General features: G+C 40.7%; 2 protein-coding genes and 1 long non-coding RNA gene across 6 annotated transcripts in view; 1 reads left to right on the forward strand and 2 right to left on the reverse strand.

Moving 5' to 3' along the window:
- Positions 1-8,623, reverse strand: part of LOC143673329 (uncharacterized) — a 40,427-nt gene extending 31,804 nt beyond the window's left edge. Inside the window, exons 1-3 of one of the 3 annotated variants that reach the window (XR_013170328.1) lie at positions 7,714-8,623; positions 5,816-6,891; positions 2,437-3,052 (exon numbers count right to left, since the gene is read on the reverse strand). This is a non-coding gene — a long non-coding RNA (uncharacterized LOC143673329). Of the gene's footprint in view, positions 1-2,436; positions 3,053-5,815; positions 6,892-7,713 lie in introns of those variants that run through there. The other 2 variants (XR_013170327.1, XR_013170326.1) reach the window with 2 other exon arrangements.
- Positions 7,787-12,599, forward strand: EXOSC3 (exosome component 3). 2 transcript variants are annotated; one of them, XM_077147658.1, is made up of 4 exons: positions 7,787-8,395; positions 8,792-8,941; positions 10,759-10,910; positions 12,162-12,599. In XM_077147658.1, the coding sequence occupies exons 1-4, from the start codon at positions 8,063-8,065 to the stop codon at positions 12,361-12,363; spliced, it is 837 nt and encodes a 278-aa protein (XP_077003773.1). In that variant the 5' UTR covers positions 7,787-8,062; the 3' UTR covers positions 12,364-12,599. The 2 variants fall into 2 exon arrangements, with proteins under 2 accessions (XP_077003773.1, XP_077003774.1); XM_077147659.1 differs by lacking the exon at positions 10,759-10,910 and having other exon boundaries at positions 7,985-8,395; positions 12,162-12,300.
- The window catches only part of TRMT10B (tRNA methyltransferase 10B), a 36,329-nt gene continuing 26,119 nt past the window's right edge, over positions 12,537-22,746 (reverse strand). Inside the window, exons 8-9 of the mRNA XM_077147657.1 lie at positions 18,966-19,089; positions 12,537-18,373 (exon numbers count right to left, since the gene is read on the reverse strand). Of these exons, the coding sequence (XP_077003772.1) occupies positions 18,267-18,373; positions 18,966-19,089 (231 nt within the window). The 3' untranslated portion in view covers positions 12,537-18,266. The remainder of the gene's footprint in view (positions 18,374-18,965; positions 19,090-22,746) is intronic.

Here is a 22,746-nt window from a genome sequence, read left to right on the forward strand (position 1 = left end):
ATAGGTGATTCCTTTCTAATCTGGATGCTTCCTTTTTCTTGACTAACTGTCCTAACTAGAACCTAACTAGAATTGTAAAAATACAATTTTAAGTAGAAGTGGAGAGAACAGACTTCCTTATCTTGTTCCTAATCTTTGGGGGTGGGGGAGGTAGTTTCACTATTAAATATAACATTAGCTGTAAGCTTTTCATAGATGCCTTTATTAGGTTAAGGATGTTCTTTTTTATTCCTGGTTTGAGTTTTTATTATGAAAGAGTATTGAGCTTTGTTAAATCCTTTTTTCAGCATCTATTAAATGGTCATGTGGTTTTTATCCTTTATTCTATTGATAAAGTATATCACATGAATTTATTTTCAGGTGTTTAACCAACCTGGTATTACCGGAATAAATCCTACTTGGTCATGGTGTATAATCCTTTTTATATGTTGCTGTATTTGGTTTGCTAGTATTATGTTGAGGAATTTTTGGTATACGTATCCATAAGAGATATTATTGAGCAATGATTTTCTTTTCTTGTGATGTCTTTATTTGGTTTTAGAACCAAAGTTATATTAGCATCATAGAAGAAGTTAGAATGTATTCTCTCCTCTTGTATTTTTTGGACCAGTTTTTGGAGCAACACCAAAAATTGGTGTTTATTCTTCTTTAAATGTTTGATAGAATTCACAGAGAAGCCATGTGGGTCGAGGCAGACTCTACCTTCTTACTGTCACTCATGCATTTGTTGATCTTACAATCATAAGAACTCAGCAATATACTGCCTTTCAGTATTTAATTCACCCTTCACTGCCTGCTCTAAAAACAAATGATCTGGGCCTTTTAAATATTTTTTCCTTTGCTATCATGAAGTTAAGCTTTTTAGATAGAAGGTGCTGAAGAGACAATGAAGGGAGATTAGCTTTTGCTTCTTGTTTTCCAGTGTGCTCACTGGCACACTCCAACAGCATGGCATCTTCTCCAGTATCTGGTTTCTGCTTTACTTTTCAGCCAGAAACATCCACTGACCATCAGTTTTCCTTAGCACCCTATTGGGCAGTTTCGTAGTGAAGACCCATGAGATACCTTCTCATGAATAGTTTCCCCCAATATCCTGGCTAAGCAAGCCAGAAGAATCCACAGAGAGCCGTCTGAAAGCAGAAGTTGGAAGAGGATGCAGACACTATGCATGTACCTTCCCATGTGACAGACATCAGCCTTTCTTGACTCAAGATATCTTTCTCTGGAAGGGGGAAAATTCAACTTCCCCAAGTTGAATTCTTGATATTCTCACAAGCAGTGCGGACAACCAAAGCTATAGGCTGAGCCCCCAATCTTGGGGATTGTTCACATGAAACTTAACCCTACAAAGGATAGGTCAAGCCTACTTAAAATTAGGCCTAAGAGTCACCCCCAAGAGAACCTCTTTTGTTGCTCAGATGTGGCCTCCAGCCAACACAAGCAAACTCACCACCCTCCCCCTGTCTACATGGGACATGACTCCCAGGGGTGTGGACCTTCCTGGCAACATGGGACAGAAATCCTAGAATGAGCTGAGACTCAGCATCAAGGGATTGAGAAAAACACTAGAATGAGCTGAGACTCAGCATCAAGGGATTGAGAAAAACTTCTCAACCAAAAGAGGGAAGAGTGAAATGAGACAAAATAAAGTGTCAACGGCTGAGAGATTCCAAACAAAGTAGAGAGGTTATCCTGGAGGTTATTCTTACGCATTAAATAGATATCACCTTGTTAGTCAAGATGTAACTACCTGAAAATGTGGAGCTGTGTTCCAGTAGCCATGTTGAAGATGACTGAATAATGATATAGCTTTCACAATGTGACTCTGTAATTGTGAAAACCTTGTGTCTGATGCTCCTTTTATCTACCTTATCAACAGATGAGTAAAACATATGGAATAAAGATGAATGGGGGAACAAATGTTAAAATAAATTTAGAGTGAAATGCTGGTGATTGGTGAGGAGGGAGGGGTGGGGGTATGGTATGTACGAATTTTTTTCTGTTTTCTTTTTATTTCTTTTTCTGAATAGATGCAAATGTTCCAAGAAATGATCATGATGATGAATATGCAACTATGTGATGATACTGTGAATTACTGTATCAGTAATAAATACTGATTATATATGTAGAACGGAATGATCAAAAGTTATGAATGTTTGCGTTTGTTTGGTGTTTTTTGGTATTTAAAAAAAATTCAAAATTAATAATAAATAAATAAATAGGGGAAATGAATGTTATAATAAATTTAGATTGAAATGCTAGCAATCAATGAAGGGGAGGGGTAAGGCGTACGGTATTATGATTTTTTTTGTTTTCTTTTTATTTCTTTTTCTGAATAGTTGCAAAAAAAAATCCATTTTCACATCCTGATATTTTTTATGTAGCCTGTTCCTGCATGTAATGCAGTGTTAAGAATCAACTAGATGCTCAATAAATGTGTTAATAATTTACCAAAAAAAGTATATTAACAAAATAAATAAGAAGTACTTATGTGGACCCACTGAAGGCTAACTTAAAAAAAAAGATATCTTTTTCTGGATGCCTTTGTTTGGACATTTTTATGGCCTTAGAACTGTAAACTGGGTAACTTAATAAATCCCCTTTATAAAAACCAACCCGCTTCTGGTATATTGTATCCCAGCAGCATTACCAAGCTAAACCACATGCCCTGAGAAACTACTGTCGTTATTTTCAGGGAGCATGCTGTGTAGCAAGAGGTAAAAGGAGGTAGGAAGCTAGAAGAATAACAACAGTTGATATAGTTATCTAAGTTTGCCAGGTTTCTATGGCAAATACCACACAGTTGATTGGCTTAAAAAACAAGAATTTATTGGCTCATGGTTTCAGAGGTTAGAAGTCTAAAATTAAGGTGTTGGCAAGGCAATGTTTTCTCCCAAAGTCTGTAGCACCCTGGTGCCGACTTGCCACAGTCCTTGGGTTTCCTTGGCTTGCATCTTTGCCTCCTGTCTGTCACATGGAGATCTCTCTCTCTTCTTATATATGCTGTTTGGATTTCCACCTGATTCTGGCTTCTCTTACTGTGGTTTTCTCTCTATGAGACATCAAGCAGTAAGGATTACAGCCTATCCTGACTCAGTAAGACCACACCTAAATAGGATCTTAAAAGACCCTGTTCACATGAGTTCATACCCTGACTCACCTTTACATATTCAGAAATAATATTTATAAATGGTTTCACACACAAATGAACATGGATAAAGATTAAGAACATGTCCTTGCTGGGGTACATAATTCCATCTACTATTAATGGCAAAATTCAGGTTACGGTTGGTGAGCAACCCAGAATGATGAAAACATGATAACTGGTGAAAATGCATGAGAGATGACATTGCAGAGATAAGCTAAAGTAAGATGGTGAAAGGCTTGACTTCTTTTGGGTGAGGTACTCTGCCATGAGCCTAGAATATCCTTGTTCAGAGGGCCAACCATCCCGATTGTGAGCAGTTTCTGCAGCTAGTTACATAGGAAATTAGGTAAGTTGAGGCAACCACAGTGTGACTACCACATGCTAGATCTTTGGACCTAGATTCTTAAGTTGTGGCACAACCCACAGCATGCATAGTCCCCCATCTGGGTCTACTGTATTCACTCCATGGGACTTAAGTGCTACATGCTGATGCTCCTACTGTTTGCTGTGCTAAGAGTAATAAATGTCTTAATGTGATCCACTTAGTGTGTGTCTACTTAAGTAGACCTCTCATCTACTTTTGGTACCTAAGGAGTTGTGGTAGGTGAAACTGCTTGCTTCCTTGATCATCTCTTTGGATTCTAGTTACTTCTTGCTCTCCTATGAGGTTTATCTTATTTCCTGATAATTCCCACGCAGAATTTGGACTTGCTTCTGAAGGCAGAGGGGCAAGGCATGGGAGTTTCAAAGTAAAGAGAATGACATGGTCAGAGGTAGAATCTAAGATGAGCAGCAGCTAAGGGAGAAAGGAACAAAGGATGAGAAGTGAAGAGGGTGACCAGTTAGAAGGCTGTGAAAAGGCCCAAGAACAGTGGTCAAGGTGTTGGAAAAGATTGAGAAAGGAGGAACGGGAAGACCCATCTCTTAGGCTGATTCTGACAGAATTTTCTCTGATGTGGTTTTGGAATTGAGGTTTTCTTACATAGCAAAATGTGTTGCTTCCAAATGCTTATGAGATACAGTCCAGATGTCCTACCAAAATTTATAAAAGGCCTCATGCTTTTGTTATTCTGTCCTCCTTGCTCTTTCCCCTCCCCTTCCTCACTCTTCTTAGAGGTAAGTGGTATTATCACTATTATATCACTGAGGAAATTGAGGCACAGAGAAGTTAAGTCAATGTATGGATACACAACTGTTCTAGTTTAGTAGCTATGGAATGCGATATACTGGAAACAGAACAGTTTTTAAAAGATGGAATTTATTAAGTTACAAGTTTCAATTCTAAGACTGTGCCAGTCTGTAAAAATGTCCAAATTAAGGTACCATCAAGAGGTTATCTTCACTCAAGAAAGGCCGACAGAGTTCAGGGTTTCTCTTTCTCTCAGCTGGAAAGGCATATGGTGAATATGGCAACATGTGCTAGCTTTCTCTCCAGGTGTCTTGTTTCATGAAGCTCCCCTAAGAGCGTTTCCCTTCTTCATCTCCAAAGGTCTCTAGCTGCATGGGCTCCTGTGTTTCTCATGGCTCCTGTGGCTCTCAAGTGTTTACCAAAATGCTTTCCTCTTTTAAAGGACTCCAGTAAACTAATCAAAACCCACCTGGGATGGGTGGAGTCACATCTCCATCCAATCAAGGTTAATACTCATAACTTGGCGAACCACACCTCTGTGGAGATAATTTAATCCATTTTCCAACCTATACTGCTGAATTAGGAATTAAAAGAAATGGTTGCTTTAGAAGATGCATCAGGATTAAAACTAGGGCTTGACTAGGGCACATAATCCTTTCAAACCCACAATACTTACTGTTAACTGCAGTTATTTCTAGGGAAGTAGAGAGAAATGAGGTTGCAAAGAGACTAATTTTATCCACTTCCTCAATGTTTCATTTTGAAAAATTTTTTTCAAAATTGTTTTAATTTGTCAAAAGGAATATAAAATGACTAACAAAGCACGACATGACACACACATTACAAAATAAAAATATGAGCCAGAAAGATGTTTCCTTATTTTAGAAATGCAGATAAATGGCAAAGCTGTTGAAAACCAGAAAATCACGTAGTTTTAAGTATTTGTAATTGGTGTTATATTATGATATGCCAAGACAAAACTTAAATGCCATTCCAAATAAGAAAGAATGTAGCTTATAGCAGCATGTAATTCAGATTGGGGGTAGGGGACACCAGGCCATATGTATTTTGTAGAACTGTTAACACAAAATGTGGTAAGGAAAAAAAAAACAGGTGGTCTTATGTTTTACTTTCTCCAAATAAGTGCTATGTTTAAGAAGTTATGGTTCATTGTGATTAAAAACATGTCACAAGGAGACTTGTCATTTGTGCTGTGTTAACTGGGAGCATTTATGCTTTTGGATTAAATCCTGGAATTGAAAAAATACAGTAATACTCCCATGGATATTTTACTATTAATTTCAGCGTGTATTTCATTTGTAATTTTCAGAAACCAGTAAAACATTTCAAAAGCTCACTCGAGTGCCAGGTATGCACTGTCGCGGTTGACACCCTAGTCAGTACTTATACAAGTCAACAAAACACTCCGGTATTATCATGTGTCAACAATGACCTTTCCTAGAATAGGAACCATGATTCAATTGATTCCCCAGCTGGTCCAGAGCAGATGCTAACTGAAACGAAAAAAAAAACCTTACCGGTCAACAAAGAAAAGCTACCTTAAGATGCAGCTTTTCAATCTTCCAAAGTAACAGGTTTCTAGAGTCGTTCAGGGAGAGTCCAGAAGGCCGCAGTCAGCTCCAACCTTTCCGAAGGGCAATATCCCCGAGAGAAATACTCAAAAATGGCGAGGTGTGCGCCAGGAGGCACACGTGGCAGCACCGCCTCTTCCGCACTGGCTACAAACCCGGGTTCCCCAACCGAGAAGGGGGCCTGATACACCGGGTGGGGGGGTCCCGCCAGGAAACTCAGGCGCGCCGCCGCGGGCGCAGTCTGGCCTCGACGCCCCGAAGCACGCGGGCCGACTGCGCGAGGACTGAGGCCTGCTCTGCCTTCACCCAGTCTCCGAGGCTACAACCAGGAAACCAAGCTTCGAAACACGAGCTTCGTAATTGCTACCCCATGTTAAGATCCGCGAGCCGCCGAGTTTGCGGCGGTGGTTTAGAGCTGGGCGCCGTACATTTCGCAGCTTCCGTTTCCCACCTGCGCGAGGCTAAGCCCCTGCCCTGGTCCCTGAAGGGACGCCGTGCGCTCTCACTCGCCGGCGGCCGCAGGACGGCGAAGCAACGAAGAACCCACCAGGCGGTGTGAGGCGTAGCTGGCGCCCAGCCTCATGGGCCCCGCCCCGTCCGGGCCGGCAGTGGGTGGGCGACGCCCTGGACGCGTGGTTGACCCGACCCCTCCAGGCCCTGGATTTGCTGCCTCCACCGGACTGTGTTCCTCGGGGCCTCAACTACTTCATTTGTTTCCTTTGAATTGCCAAATGGCATTCCCCCAGGCCACTGCATTTGATTGGGCTCCTCAGCCAGCTTTGTACCGAATTTCTTCCAGGCATCCCACTACCAACATAGGGTGCATGAAAAACAGTTTGAGGAATATTTCCTGGGTCCCTTTGTGCCTCATCTGGGCCTAATGTCATTGAGCACCCTCCGTGCGTGGCCTTGGGTCAGCTTGATCACTGAACACCTACTGCTTCCAGGACCTCTGCTGCTGGACTGGAGAGGGACGGAGAGAAGCCGAATCTACACGATCCTTACCCCGGGACCTCTCACATCTGTCAGGGAAACAACCAAGGACAGTTCTTACAACAATATGATTCAAAACAAAATTACATTTCAGTCGGCCTCTTATTACATCCAAGGAAAGTGGCTCGCCAGCATCTCGCCAGGTTTGGAGGATGTTACAGGTGATGTCTTAAACATCCTAAAAATCTACCATTCGCTCTGAGAAGCGAATACCTCACACATCTGAACATCAGAAATGAAGGGCAGCTAAAAGCCATCGGTCAGGGCTACGCCCTCTTAATCCTCAGGGGCTCTCGCCACTGCTGAGGAATCTGACTAAAAACCAATAGAACGCGCCAGTTGACAGAGAAAATGGCGATTTCAAGCAAGATCCCTAGAAGTCATAAGATCAGGAGCCCCGAAGTACTATGGATTTACAATTTAGCTGCTTCTCTCAAGAGCAACAAAAAATGACTCAAGGGAAAGTAACCACAGGGATTTAAATATAGCCACTGATTTCCTCAGGTCATGCAGGGGTAGCTCAACTGTGAAGATGTGTATATAACCTGTATATTTACAGGGAAAAAAAAGTTAGGGAGAAATATACACTAAAATGCTAACATTCATTCATCAGCTATTATCTATTTCGTGCCAGACGAAAAGGAATCAAGGTTACAAGGATTCAAAGAGAGCCTAGCAAGTGAGACAAGCATGGGCGAGATCATTATGCTTATTTTCCATTTTTATTCTTTTCTCTAGCAACAATCAAAAAGGCTTTATTTTGACAAAGAAAAGACTTCCTGGTAAAAAGTCAGCCACCATTCTGGGAGCGGGGGTGGTACGGTGAGGGGCAGGAAGGACTATGAACTCACCCAAAAGACCAACTCCCGAAGCTCTCTGCTCAGTTCCCAGGGTTCCTACGGCCCATACGTGGGAGCATCTTGTATCCCACGGTGCGACCGGCCACAAAACGCGTATGCACAGGGAAGTGACGGCTTCGTAAGATTCAGACTGAGTTTTCATACGCACCCGCGGACAGACTGCAACATAGGCGGCCAACTAGAGACAAAATCACAGCCGCTTTTGGGGAACGGCGGGCTCACAGCGGTTAGGCGTCTCAGATTTAGACCCGACTCCAACGCCCACACCACACCGCCGGAAACGGAAAGCCCTGGGGGGCTGGATATTGGACGCGCAGCCGGAAGTGAAAGTTTGCCCGCGATGGCTGAGGCGACGGCGATAACGGCTGAATCCCCTACACTCTCCAGGGCGCGGGTGGCGCTTACAGTGCTAGATCAGCTGGTGCTCCCGGGTGAAGAGCTGCTTCTTCCGGAGCAAGAGGAAGCAGAAGGCCCTGGCGGTGCAGGGGAGAGACCGCTGCGCCTGAATTCTGGGGCTCGTTCGCGGGTGCGCGTGGTGTGCGGCCCGGGTTTGCGACGCTGTGGCGACCGCCTAATGGTTACCAAGTGCGGCCGTCTTCGTCACAAGGAGTCGAGCGGTGGCAGCGGCGGCGGCGGCGGCGGCGTTTATTGGGTGGACTCGCAACAGAAGCGGGTGAGGTGGGGCTCCGGAGGGACGGTGCGGCCGCGAGAGTGGTGTCCCTGCCTTAGAACGAACAGGGAGGGAGCCCTGGGGAGGCGCCTCTGTTGAGAGCAGTCTAGAGTCAGGTTAGAACCTAGGGGATTCCGGGAGTGGATGCTGGCTCGAATCTACAGACTGTCACAAGCTGCAAACCTGAGGATTTAAGATGTGATTGTTTCTCTTTTACTGAATATTATCAATTTTTTGTAAATTTTGTGTAAATAATTTGAATTTCAAAAATATTTTCTAAACATCTCTTGAATAACAAATATATTAAAGTAACCACTAAGGTCGTGATGTAGAGAATTTTCAGGATGTCTTGGAAATGATTGTCATTTATGGCTGTTCTCCTGTTGTTTTCTTTTGTAGTATGTCCCAGTGAAAGGAGACCATGTGATTGGGATAGTGACAGCTAAATCTGGAGATATATTCAAAGTTGATGTTGGAGGGAGTGAACCAGCTTCTTTGTCTTATTTGGCATTTGAAGGTGCAACCAAAAGAAATAGACCAAATGTGCAGGTAATGATGGGGGCCTTTGGTTTCAAAAAATAAGAAAATATCCATTCCTTAGAATGTGAAATATCCAGAATGCTACCAGAATTGTCTTCAAAGTATGACCTATTTTCCCTACTCTGTAGGGGAAACATCTGTGTAATCACCCCAGGCTCACAGAGTTCCTTTACATGCTTCAGCTCCTGGACCAAAGTCACATACGTTTATATGTTTGCTACATTCATTGGAGGATTGTTCCATCTCTGCTGAGTTGAATGGCTGTATCTGTTATCTTCGTTATTATGGGCACTGACAAGGAAGTCAGCCATAGGCTCAGGGAGGGAGGAGGGACAAGTGGTATAAATTTTCATATCCATCCATCCCCGTTATGTAGGGCCTGGGACTGGCATCTCACTGTTTCCCAGCAATCTCCTGGAGCTGACACAGAAGCAGTCTTGTTAACTCAACTTTTCACTTTGGGCTTTTCAGGCAGTATAGCCACATTTTCCCTTTTCTATCCAAGCCAGAAATTTGGTGGTTTCTTTGTCCCTTTTTACTCACCTGTCATGTTTTCAGTTGCGTAATCTTTTTTTATTCTGTCTCATCTTCCACATTCTACCCCTTTATCTCCAGTTTGCAAGTTCAGGCCTTAGCTAACTTTTGACTAGACTTGGTCCATGACCTCCTCATTAACATACCTGCCTCCGCATTTTTGTCTGTCCATCCAAGCTTTTCAGAGCTGTCTTTCTCACACACTCCCTTTCTCAAAACATAAATAGTTCTTCAAGGCTTACAGAATTTCTTGGGATGACACTCTAAGGATCTTGCCTCATCCATAATTATATCCTCCATACAGTTTGAGCCACACCAAATTATTTAACAGTACCACTAAACTCGTTAAGTAATTAACCGCCCTTGCACCTTTGATCATGCTGTTCTGTCTGGATTGTTCTATCTCCTTCTCAACCTAAGAACACAGGCTTATCCTTTGAATCCCAGGCCAAACACCACCACCTCTATGAAGCTATCCCTAATCGTCAGTCATTTTTCTTCTAACTGCTCTTGTACTTAATGGATTCAGCCTTGAATGAAGTTTGTGGTTTATGTATACATCTCACTGCCCTCTAAGACCATATGCTTCTGAAGGGAAAAGAATGTTTTGTTCATCCCTGGCTCCATAGTCACCACCATATAGCAGGTACTTAAGTGTTTTATTGAGAGAACAAAATAAGCTCACTTGTCATTTCTTTAGTTTCATCATTTTGAAGTTCAGTTAAAGTTTTAAATAAACCTTGCCTGAAGAAGTACCAGTGAATTGCTCCTGCTATTTTGCTTAAATAATTTGCATGCTAGGAGTTCCTTTCTCTAGTCATAAATTTTCCAGAATCTCCTAGAGCAGGGCTAGCTAATAAAACTTTGTGATGATGCTCATGTTCTCTGTCTATGATGACAAATACGGTAGCCATTAGCCACATGTGGCTATTGAGCATTATAATGTGGCTAATGCAGCCAAGGAACTGAATTTTAAATTTTATTTAATTTTAATTTAAATAGGCTTAATTAGCCACAGTTAGCTAGTGGCTATCATATTGGACATGAAACCTTAGAGTGTTCTCTGGCCTTGAGATGGCTTCCAGTCTGGGAATTTCCTGAGGGGTAAAGGAAGAAGTACACATGCTAATTCTGTCTTCATCAACTCCAGAGCACTGGATCCTGGAGTGTAGTCAGTTTCTTAGACACAGACTAGAAGTGGTTGGCATTGCTGCTTCTAGGAAAGAACTAACAGCAGTATCTAGTAAATGGTTTGCTATGATGAAGTGAACTGTTATTATTTATCATTGTAGGTTGGAGATCTCATCTATGGCCAATTTGTGGTTGCAAATAAAGATATGGAACCAGAGATGGTCTGTATTGACAGTTGTGGACGAGCTAACGGAATGGGTGTCATTGGACAGGATGGTCTGCTTTTTAAAGTGACTTTGGGCTTAATTAGAAAGTAAGTCTTGATGGCCACTGGATTGCCTACCTCCTTTTACAAGTATACCTTCATGGAAAGCTGATTATTGGGATTTGGAGTCTTCTTAGCGAAGTCTGAATTTCTCAAAGTTAAAAGTCAGTGTCCCGGGTGGTGTGACGGTGGCTCAGTGGCAGAATTCTCACCTGTCATACCAGAGACTTGGGTTCAATTCCAGGAGCCTACCCGTGTTTAAAAAAAAAAAAAAGTCAGTGTCCCATTTTAGCACAGTTGTAAAGTCATGAATTTAGTCTCATCCCCTCTTAAGAGGAATATATCAAATTCAGATGTTTTTGGCTGTGTCATTTCTTGGTGTTGGTTTGGGGTCTGGGCTGATACTTCATGCTTCAAGCTCTCCTCTGCCCTTTTAATGTCTTTTCTCCCAGAAGTCCTGCTGCCTTTATAGCCAGTATACTTAGTCCAAATCTGAGTCAGCCTTTTCCCCTTCATTTGAATACAGATGCAACTTAGAATTGTACAAATCACCAAGTTTTTCTGTTAGCAGGGGGCCAAATGCAACTAGATTGATATGATCCTGAACCTTGTGCAGACATTCATGGAAGGCTTCTGACATCTTGTCATGGTAGATGATGTCTCCACTGAGACTGATTATTCCTTGTTAAGTATTTAGACCTTTACCTACTCAGAGCTGTACAATATTTAAGGGCTTTACTCTTACAGCCCTTTAGAGTTCCTAGAATTCAGAACTCTCTTGAATGCTTCTCCTTGCTACCTGTTCTACAGATTGGGAAAATTAGTTTGGGACATTAGAGAAGCACATTACTGACCATGCAGCACCCTTCAGGTTTGAAAAAGCAAATGTTCTTCTCCAAGTATTGAGTTTAATACCAAGAAGTAACTTACATGAAGGGAAAAAGGAGTTTAAAGTGTTCTTTTAACACGGTAGATTAAAAAACCTACACTTCTAAGATCTAGAATTGAGGTACTCTGACAATTTAGGGGCAAACTTTATGCATTTTTTGCAAAGTTGGTGATACAGGGAGTTTGATTTCTTTGTATGGGATAGCCCACTGTTGTGACCTCTAGTATACTGGCAAGAGTAAGGTTTCATGAAAGAAAGGGGAGCAGCAAATGTTGTCATGTGCCTTGTTCCTGGAAAAATATTGGGGGTGGGGAATTCAAATAACTATGAAGAAGAGTCCCCTTCTAATGGAGAGTCAGTACACACATACCACTTCATCAAATTTCATTTTCTTTCTTCTTCCCCATTAGGCTTCTGGCTCCAGGCTGTGAAATCATACAGGAAGTAGGAAAACTCTATCCACTGGAGATAGTATTTGGAATGAATGGAAGGATATGGGTTAAAGCAAAAACCATTCAGCAGACCTTAATTTTAGCAAACGTTTTGGAAGCTTGTGAACATATGACAACAGATCAAAGAAAACAAATCTTCTCTAGACTGACAGAAAGTTGACTTTTTTTTAAATGGATCAGTTGGGCCAAGAACTGTAGATTTCCTACGGAAACTTTTTTTCAGATGATCCTCTCCACACAGATTTTCAGACGTCAAGATGTGAATGTACATATTATCTTGTTATAGTTCTAAAATAAAATATTTTTACAAAAAATTATTGCAGTTTCTTGTGGGTAAAAAAGTCACTATAAAATAATGGTTTTTTTGTTCTTTACAATAAAGTTTATTAAAGTTTATATATGTATACGTATTGATTTAGTGTTAACTTTATTGGATATTAGCTCCTCAGTTTTTATAATAAACTGGAAGTCATCTTTATAATAACAGTTACTTCCTGATTAAAACAGTAAAACATGTTCACCAAAGAAAATTTAGAATATACAGGAAACTATAAAGAAGTAAACAAAAACCACATTAATTTCTTATTTAGCGGGTAAGTATGTAACAGCTACCAACTGTGTGCTTACTATGTAGCAAATACTGTTTCAAGTGCTTTCCATGGATTACCTCATTTATTCCTAGTAACTGCAGAAAATTTGGATGGTTGAAGAAACAGGCACAAAGTTTAACATATTTTCTCAACTATTATGTATTTATTTTTCAAATTAGAATTTTCTGATTAGACTTTATTTTGTCATATACTTTGTTCACTTCATACATTTAATACATTCCTTTGGTGTTTGCTATAAAAAATTCAATAATTGCATCATATTTCATTCTCACGTTATAGGATATTTCAGGTAGATCCAGTGTTTGTTGATACATAAACAACACTATGATAAGGATCTCTGCATCCAAGTCTGGCCAAACCTCATTTTGCTAAGGTCCGAATAGGAAAAATAACTGCCCAGGTTTTGAAAAAGTGGGAGAGTTATGATGGAGTTGGAGAGGAAATTCTTCCACGTATCCGGTATTTCTAGCAAAGTGCTGCTAGGTGAAAATGAAGACTGGTAAATGAGTCTTCTGTCACAGACGACTTTGAGAGCATGATGAAAGTTATAGGCATCACTAAAGTCTATCCATAGGAAGACCCTTTTAGATTAATAGCGATTACAGAACTCATTCAATACGTTGATAAAAACCAAGGAGTACTATGTGTTCCTAGACATGTTCAGTATAAATCATACATATCTGAGGTCTGCCCTGTTTTTTTTTTTTTCTACATGGGCAGGCACCGGAATCGAACCCAGGTCTCTGGTATGGCAGGCAAGAACTGCCAGTGAACCACCTGGTCTGCCCAAGCCCTGTTTTTAAATGAAGAAAAATCTACAGATAGAATTTATCAAGTGACCATAGCTCCTTAAGTGCTTAAATTGTGAAGGGGAACGGATGGAGCAGAGAAGTGATCTTTTGGTTCTTTTGTGATAAGAGAATACATGTTTTCAATTTGCCAACATGCTCAGCTATCACACTAAATCAAAACTGGAAAGAGAACTGAGAAAATACATCTAATTAGGACAAATAGAAAGGAAATACAAGAAAAGGGAAACTGAGGTGTATTATGAGGTAGGTTACCAAACATGCTCATGAGCCTGAATGCAACCGATTTTCTGGCTACTTGCAAGTTAGAGTTTTACCAGTACAGTATTTTTACTTTCCAATCTGATCACTCAACAAATGCATATGAAAAATCTAGTTTGTAAAAGGCTCAGAAGTATGCAAAAATATTCACCTGAATTAGCCTGTTAGGCCTACCATTAAGAAGGGAGAGAAGTCCTCCATACCCATACTCTATAAGGGACAACAGGATAATAGTGACAGGAAGGAGCAAATGGGGGTTGGGGGGTATGGCACCTAGAAAGCAGGAACAGATCAGGGCAGACTGATCCTGCAAAGCATGTATAGAATATTAGTGCAGGAGAGAAAAATCTGGATGATCAGAGGAGGATGGAAAAAGTTACATAACTCAGGGCAGTTTAGTGAAAAACTTGATACAACATAACTTTGTAAACTAAACAGCAGGTCTTTCACAAACAGAGATAAATGTACAAAACTGAATTAACATCTAAACTCATGTTATTTTAGGGCAAATTCCTTGTTATATAAACTTATTTACATGGTCAACACATATCTGGGCATATATCCTATAAGCCAGGTACTATGGGAAATGCAAAAGAGCATAAAATTGGTCCCTTATCTTTAGCAGCTTACATCCCAGTGAAGATCCAAGATGTCAAAGGCATGTATGCATCACTGCCATTTTCCACCCTACTCTTTGGTCAAGTTACCTTTTCTCAATGAATCCTGGCACCGATATGAAAGACTTTGCTCTGGTCAGCCACAATATGTTAGAGGTGACACTTGTAATGACACCCCTAAATATTTGTGGACATTCTATTTTTTTTCTTTGGTTTGTGTATGTATGATGTATGTAGGTATACATGTGTGTATAGACACACACATGCATGCATTGTTTACATGCATAAAGTGTCAGTAAGAAGAACTATCATAGAAAAAGACTGATCTGGAATTACAGTAAAGGTCCAGGAAACCAAAGGTCCAGGAAAAATAGGAACTGTTTCAGTAAGAGAGGCCTGATCACCACCAACAAATATAACACCAGAACCAATTGTGGTGTGAGAAGCTGTACTGACCCAAAGCTTCAGGAGGGCATCAGATTGGGAAGACTTGATCTCTGTGAGGCAGAGCTCTGGATGACCTTACTTACAATGAAGTAGAAATGGCATAGTGAGAGAAAGTAAACTGAGGCAGGGCATCCAGGAGGCAGGCCATCCGGGGTCTGGGACTTGATGTACATAGGGATTTTGTAGAGCTAGAGATGGGAGGAGTGAACAGAAAATTACCTTTGCATTACACACTCCTCACTAAAGGACTCTCAAGTGCTAATAAGGTGAAAGTAGGTCCTGTGATATTGCTGGCATATGAATATGGGAACTGGTATTTCTCTTAGAATGTGATGTAAGGCTTTGCAATAACTTACTACTCAGGACAAAATGACTAATTCAAGACAGAGTACTAACAACCTATTTGCCATCCTAGCTCTAGTGTAGCCTTTGCTATCAGGAATTTTCATTTAAGGGTTTGATATTAAGTGGAAGCCATGAGTGTGGCTACTTCTCTGTACTGAGGGACAAAATGACTCCCTAAAAGAGGATACCTTGACAAAACATACTTTCTCCAAAGGACATACCAGATCACTCAATGGGGTATGTCTTTAACCTGCCCTCCAGGAAGCCAAGTTAGTCCAAGCAGTCTCAGAAAGCTGTTAGTGTCTAGCTTTTAAAAAATATATACTTTTTTTGAGAAACAGCTACACATATATGGTCCAACCATATTATATAATCAATGGCTGACAGGATCATCACATAGTTGTGAATTTATCACCATGATCATTTTTAGAACATTTGCATCATTCCAGAAAAAGAAAAAGAAAACTCATACATCCCAAACCCCTTACCCCTCCCTCTCATTGGTCCACAGTATTTCAATCTACCCAATTTTTATCCTTTCTCTCCCCCCCATTATTTATGTTTTATCCTTATCTTTTTTCTTATCTGTACATACCCTGTATTAAAAGGAGCATCAGACACAAGGTTTTTATAATCATACAATCACACTGTAAAAGCAATATAGTTGTATAGTCTTCTTCAAGAATCAGGGCTATTGGAACATAGCTAAAAAGTTTCAGGTACTTCCCTCTAGCCACTCCAAATACAGCATAAACTAATAAGGGATAGCTATATAATGTGTAAGAATAAGCTTCAGTATAACCTCTCAACACTGAAATCTCTCATCCACTGAGACTTTATCTCATTTCTCTCTTTCCCTTAGACCATCTACATCAAAATCACTGGGGTAAACACCAACCATATTTCTGGACCCCATTTCAGACCTGAAAGGAAGAGGAAGGCAGGGGACTTCACTTTCAACAAGGGTCTCACTACAGTTTGAGAACCACCCCTCAGTGGATGAGTTTGTCTTGGATAGTTGTGCTGGTTTGAAACTGTTATGTCCCCCAGAAAAGTCATGTTCTTCTAATCCAATCTTGTGGGGGCAGACTTATTGTTGGGTGGGACCTTCTGATTAGATTACTTCTGCCAGAGATATGATTCCACCCATTCAAGGTGGGTCTTGGTTTATTAGAGTCTTTAAAAGAGCTCACGGAGAGAGAAAGCATTAGAGAGGTGAAACCAAGACAACAGACATTTGTAGATGCTAAGCTAAGAGATGAAACACAGAGTCTGCCCTGAAGCTAAGAGAAGAACCATAGACATTTAGAGCAAAAACCACTAGATGCAAACTGAAAACAATACAACCCAGGAACAAAGGACCAGGAAATGTCAGCCACATGCCTTCTAAGCTGACAGGGAACTCCGGACATGACTGACCTTTCTTGAGTGAAGGTATCCTCTTGTTTCTCCTTAATTTGACATTTTCATGGCCTTAGAACTGTAAATATGTACCCTAATAAATCCCCTTTGTAAAAACCAATGCATTTCTGATATATACTGCATTCTGGCAGCATTAAGCAAACCAAAAGCGTACTCTACTCGAGCTCTACAGCATGGCTGAACAGCTTCCCCTCTTGTTCCATGGTCTCAGGAATCAGACTGTCTAATTTCAGAAAAATCCAAACTCCATTACTGACTAGTGAGTGACCCTGATCAAGTTTCTTGATCTTTTGAACCTTATTTTCTCATCTATAAAAAAATAAGAAAGCATAATATAGACCTTCTCTCAGTGGGTTATTGGGATGATAAAGAAAATTATGTAAAAATGCAGTCTCTAGCACATAATAAATGTTTAATGGATGTGAACAAATATTAAAAATGGATATCACTGGGTGTTCTAGTTTGAAAGCTGTAAGAATGCAATATACCAGAAATGGAACAGCTTTTAAAAAGGAGAATTTAATAAGTTGCAAGTTTACAGTTCTAAAGCTGTGAAAATGTCCAAATTAAGGCAAGGCTATGAAAATGTCCAATCTAAGGCATCCAGGGAAAGATACCTTGGTTCTAGAAGGCTGACGATGTTCAGGGTTTCTCTCTCAACTGGAGAGGCACATGGTGAACATGGTGACATCTGCTAGCTTTCTCTCCATGCTTCTTGTTTCCCGGGGGGATTTTCCTTCTTCATCTCCAAAGATCTCTGGCAGCATGGGCTCTAAAGCGTTTTCTAAAATGGTTCCCTCTTAAAGGGCTCCAGTAAGCAAACCCACTTTGAATGGGTGGAGACACATCTCCACAGAAACCATCTAGTCAAAAGTTACCACCCACAACTGGGTGGGTCACATCTCCATGGAAACAATAAAAAAATCTGCCACCTAGCAATACTGAATGATGATTAAAGAACTTAGCTTTTCTGGGGTACACAACAGATTCAAACCAGCACATTGGGGAAAGAGGTAAACCCCACAGGCCCTACTGCCTCTGGTTTGTGCAGAAACTACAAAACACAAAACAAACAGTTATCACAGACTTAGTTTTATTCTATGGATTTATTAATTAGGTCGGGAAAGGTCTGAAAGAAAATAAACCTGATCAAATACTAACGTATAATGTACCAAATGTCCACCCACCCTCTTTCATGCTAGGATGTTATATATAACTGTGACCATTTACTGAGGATACCATACACTATTACTAATTCTCACAACTCTGAAAGATAGATTACTCAGTGTCCTAAAGTGACTTAAGTGGTGGAGCTGGGATTTGAACCCAGGTTTTTCTGGTGCTAAATCCAAAGAAATTTCATCACACTATCCTGCTCCTTTAGATCTTAGGATACAAAAGAGTATTACTAGAGTGAGGCAGTGTGGCCAAGTAGTACCCAAGCAGAGAGGAGGTGCCAGGCTAGGCCACTAGGAGCTGCCCCTTGCCACAAAAACACATCTTTCCAGTTCCAGCACTTCACCTACTGCAGCTGCAGTCTTAGGCCGCCCATCATTCCACAGAGTTCTGAAGAACATAGCCTTTTCCGGAAGAAACTCCTTTCTTCAGTGCTTCAGGCCAGTTGTGAGTCTCAAAGTAAGCGGACAGGATATCAAATACTGTTAGAGGGTAAGCAGAGAATAAAGTGACTACACAGAGGAAAAAGAGAACTAAGAAATGACTAATGAGGAAAAGGTTGTTCTGGAATATTTCATTCAACAAACCTATTCTACACCAGAGGAGTACTAGGACCTGGGGAGACAGAGGCAAACAAAGACACAGGCCCTGCCCTGCCCTGGTGGCCATCAGACCTCCGCATACACTGAGAGAGATATGTCTGTGAAGGGAAAATGCTGCAACAGCAAGGAACATACAGAATGATGGGAACACAAAGGAGGAACACTGACATGGCCCGAGGAAGGCAGAGGGGGAAGTCAGCCCCTGAACTGAATCCTGAAGGATAAATAGGAATTAATTGGCCAATATGGGCATTCTAGGCCAAGGGGACAATTTCAACTATCTTTAACATAATTGAAGACCAGGAAGGCAATGAAAAATGCCTCTGAGTGGCTAGAATACATATTAAAAAGTATGCAATAAAGGTCAACCATATTAGCCACAGGTGAGTAATTCAGGGGCCATTTATACTTAAATGTGATGCAAAAAAGCAGTACAGAACTACCATAGTTTAGACGTGGGCATGAGTAATACCTTGATTGATGGCCAGTATCTCCGAATGATAGTTTCTTCTATTCTGGCATCTGACCATGTATTCCTGGATTGGCAAACGGGCTGTCTGGACAGAGTGTTCTTGGGCCTTCTGAAATGTCACCTTCTATAAATCATGAGGAGATACTTTTCTCATTATAAAAGTAATATTTAAACATACTCTTGCAATTTGCATGGCAAATCAGAAGAATACCCATTTACCAACACTCCAGTTTCCAACCATTCATCATAATTAACACTACTAAAAAATATGCTACTTTAAAAATAAGTAAAGTATGGTAGAATGGAAGAATCTTCAGAAAATGAAGAGTATTTATTGTCCTAAGTAAGGAAGGGCTGTGTGCAACACATCATTTATTTGGGGGTCATTTATCCACTAGCATCTATTTGCTACCACATTAAAACCAAGCAGGAAAGAAGCAAAAAGAGGCATTTCAGCAGACACAAAAATTTGCATCACAAAGTCCAAGCAGTCCAATGAATCACAGTACAGCACCCGTGGTTCTAACTCAGAAAGTAGGATCCAATTCTGGAGTCTGGACTTTTTTTAGTTCACAGCTGATTAGTAGTAGCAAATTAGAGTAACAGAAGACAGGATTCAAGACAGGTATACCGACTTCAGTTACATATATCTCTGCTGATTGGAAAGATTTTTCTAAGAATATAAACACGCGAGACAATGCCAAGATGGCAGTTTAGCAAGGTGCGCGATTTAGTTCGTCCTCCAGAACAGTTACTAAATAGCCAGGAACAATACAGAACAGCTCCTGGGGCCACATCAGTGACCAGACACACAGCATACCCAAATCTGGACCAGCTAGACTGGCTGCGAGCCCCCCCTGAACTGTGAGTTCCCCAAGCCGCAGCGGCTGGTGCCCCTCCCCCACAGGTTGCTTCCCAGAGGGGAAAGGAAAGAGACTTTACCAGCAGCAGGGACTGAGCACAACCAAACGCCAATTGTGGAATTAATTAACAAATTCTGACAATTAAAAACAGGCCCGCAGCTCAGGTGAATCTGGTCAAAGTGGAGGTCGCTTATTTTTGCCCCGGTGCCAAGGGGGCAGGGCTGATGGAAAAAGAAAAAAAGTGAAGGAAACAGATTTTTGTGGCTGTGTTTCTACAAAGTCTTGACTGCCTTTGGATACAGCAGCAGGACTTCTCAGGCTGGAACTGCCCCAGGCATAGGTAGAAACAAGCTTCTTTGAGGGCTTGTCTTCAGCATGTGCCTTCCCCAGGGGAGGGGTGAAGCCCAACTCAGGTGGAATCCTTCCCTTAAGGAATTTAGACACCAGAGTTTGGTCATTTGAAGCCATTAAAACCAGCTTACATCCTTTCCTCTGTCTCCACCATGCCCCCAGCAGGGAGAGCCTGCCAAAGTTAAAGGTACTAAATCATCTTATGCTGGTGGGACTTGCAGGCAGACAAGCACCACATACAGGGCAGGATAAGAAAAACAGAGTCCAGAGACTTCATAGGAAAGGCTTTCAACCTGCTGGGTCTCACCTTCAGGGAAAACCAACACAGGTGACTCTTTCCTCCTGACAGGGGCCCAGTTTGGTCTGTGAAAATCCAGCTGGGGTCTATAAAACCTAAGTAGACCCTGTTGAGGTGGGGGGAAAAAGGCACCACACAGGCAGGGCAAGAAACAAGAAAATAAGAACTGAAAAATTCTCGTCTGTTAAACAAAGCCTAAGCTAGAGGTCCAGATAAAGCTGAACTGAATGTGAAAGAACATATAGACAACAAATTCATCCAGCAAGAAAACCCTAGGTAAAATAAGTGAAAACAATCTCCAGAATAAACTAATTAAGGTAATTAAATGCCTAGGTGCCAGGAAAAAAATAATAGATCACACTAGGAAATTGAAGATATGGCCCAGTCAAAGGAACAAACCAACAATTCAAATGAGATACAGGAGTTGAAACAATTAATTCAGAATTTACGAACAGACATGGAAAACCTCATCAAAAACCATATCAATGAATTGAGGGAGGATATAAAGAAGGCAAGAAATGAACAAAAAGAAGAAACAAAGTCTGAAAAAACAAATCATGGAACTTATGGGAATAAAAAGTCACAGTAGAAGAGATGAAAAAAACAATGGAAACCTACAATAGTAGGTTTTGAGAGGCAGAATATAGGATTAGTGAACTGGAAGATGGAACATCTGAAATCCGACAAGGAAAAGAAAATATAGGGAAAAAAAAATGAAAAAATATGAGCAGGGACTCAGGGAATTGAAGGACAATATGAAGCGCACGAATACATGTGTTGTGGGTGTCCCAGAAGGAGAAGAGAAGGGAAAAGGAGGAGAAAAACTAATGGAGGAAATTATCACTGAAAATTTCCCAATCTTACGAAAGACTTAAAATTACAGATCCAAAAGTGCAGCATACCCCAAAGAGAATAGATCCAAATAGACGTACTCCAAGACATTTACTAATCAGAATGTGAGAGGTCAAAGAGAAAGAGGGAATCTTGAAAGCAGCAAGAGAAAAGCAATCCATCACATATAAGGGAAGCCCAATAAGACTACGTGTAGATTTCTCAGCAGAAACCATGGAGGCGAAAAGACAGTGGGATAATATCTTTAAATTGCTAAAGAGAAAAACTGCCAACCAAGAACTGTATATCCAGCAAAACTGTCCTTCACAAATGAGGGGGAAATTAAAACATTTTCAGACAAAAAATCATTGAGAGAATTTGTGTCCAAGGGACCAGCTCTACAACTAATACTAAAGGAAGCAATAGAGACAGATACGAAAAGACAGAAAAGAGGAGTGTGCAGAAGAGTGTAGAAATGAAGACTATGAGTAAAGGTTAAAAAGAAGAAAATTAGATATGACATATAAAATTCAAAAGCACAAATGGTAAAAAAGTACTACCTGTACAGTAATAACACTAAATGTTAATGGAGTAAACTCCCCAAACAAAAGACATAGACTGGCACAATGGATTAAAAAACAGGACCCATCTATATGCTGTCTACAGGAAACACATCTTAGATCCAAGGATAAACATAGGTTCAAAGTGAAAGGTTGGGAAAAGATATTTCATGCAAATAACAATCAGAAAAGCGCAGGAGTAGCTATACTAATACCCAACAAGTTAGACTTCAAATGTAAAACAGTTAAAAGAGAAAAAGAAGGATACTATATACTAATAAAAGGAACAATTCAGCAAGAAGACATAACAATCATAAATACTTATGCACTGAGCCAGAATGCTCCAAAATACATGAGGCAAACACTGAAAACCCTGAAAAAAGAAATAGACACATATACCATAATAGTTAGAGACTTCAATTCACCACCCTCATCAATGGACAGAACAGCTAGACAGAGGATCATTAAAGAAACAGAGAATTTGAATATTACAATAAATAAGCTAGGCTTAACAGACATATATAAAACATTACACCCCACAACAGCAGGATACACCTTTTTCTCAAGTGCTCATGAATCATTCTCAAGGATAGACAATATGCTGGGTCACAAAGCAAGCCTCAATAAATTTAAAAAGACTGAAATCATACAAAACACTTTCTCAGATCATAAAGGAATGAAGTTGGAAATAAACAATAGGCAGAGTGTGAGAAATTTCCCAAATATGTGGAGGCTCAACAACACACTCTTAAACAACCAGTGGGTCAAGGAAGAAATTACAAGAGAAATCAGTAAATATCTCGAGGCAAATGAAAATGAAAACACAACATATCAAAATTTACGGTATATAAGCAAAGGAAGTGCTAAGAGGGAAATTT

This window comes from Tamandua tetradactyla, chromosome 2 (assembly GCF_023851605.1).
Source record: "Tamandua tetradactyla isolate mTamTet1 chromosome 2, mTamTet1.pri, whole genome shotgun sequence".
Taxonomy (NCBI): domain Eukaryota; kingdom Metazoa; phylum Chordata; class Mammalia; order Pilosa; family Myrmecophagidae; genus Tamandua; species Tamandua tetradactyla.

What these genes read in the sequence shown, in the direction of transcription:
- EXOSC3 (XM_077147658.1), top strand. Translation starts at nt 8,063, where the DNA reads ATGGCTGAGGCGACGGCGATAACGGCTGAATCCCCTACACTCTCCAGG. An exon ending in TGGACTCGCAACAGAAGCGG is followed by an intron (nt 8,396 to 8,791) that starts GTGAGGTGGGGC and finishes TTTCTTTTGTAG; the next exon opens with TATGTCCCAGTGAAAGGAGA. An exon ending in ACTTTGGGCTTAATTAGAAA is followed by an intron (nt 10,911 to 12,161) that starts GTAAGTCTTGAT and finishes CTTCCCCATTAG; the next exon opens with GCTTCTGGCTCCAGGCTGTG.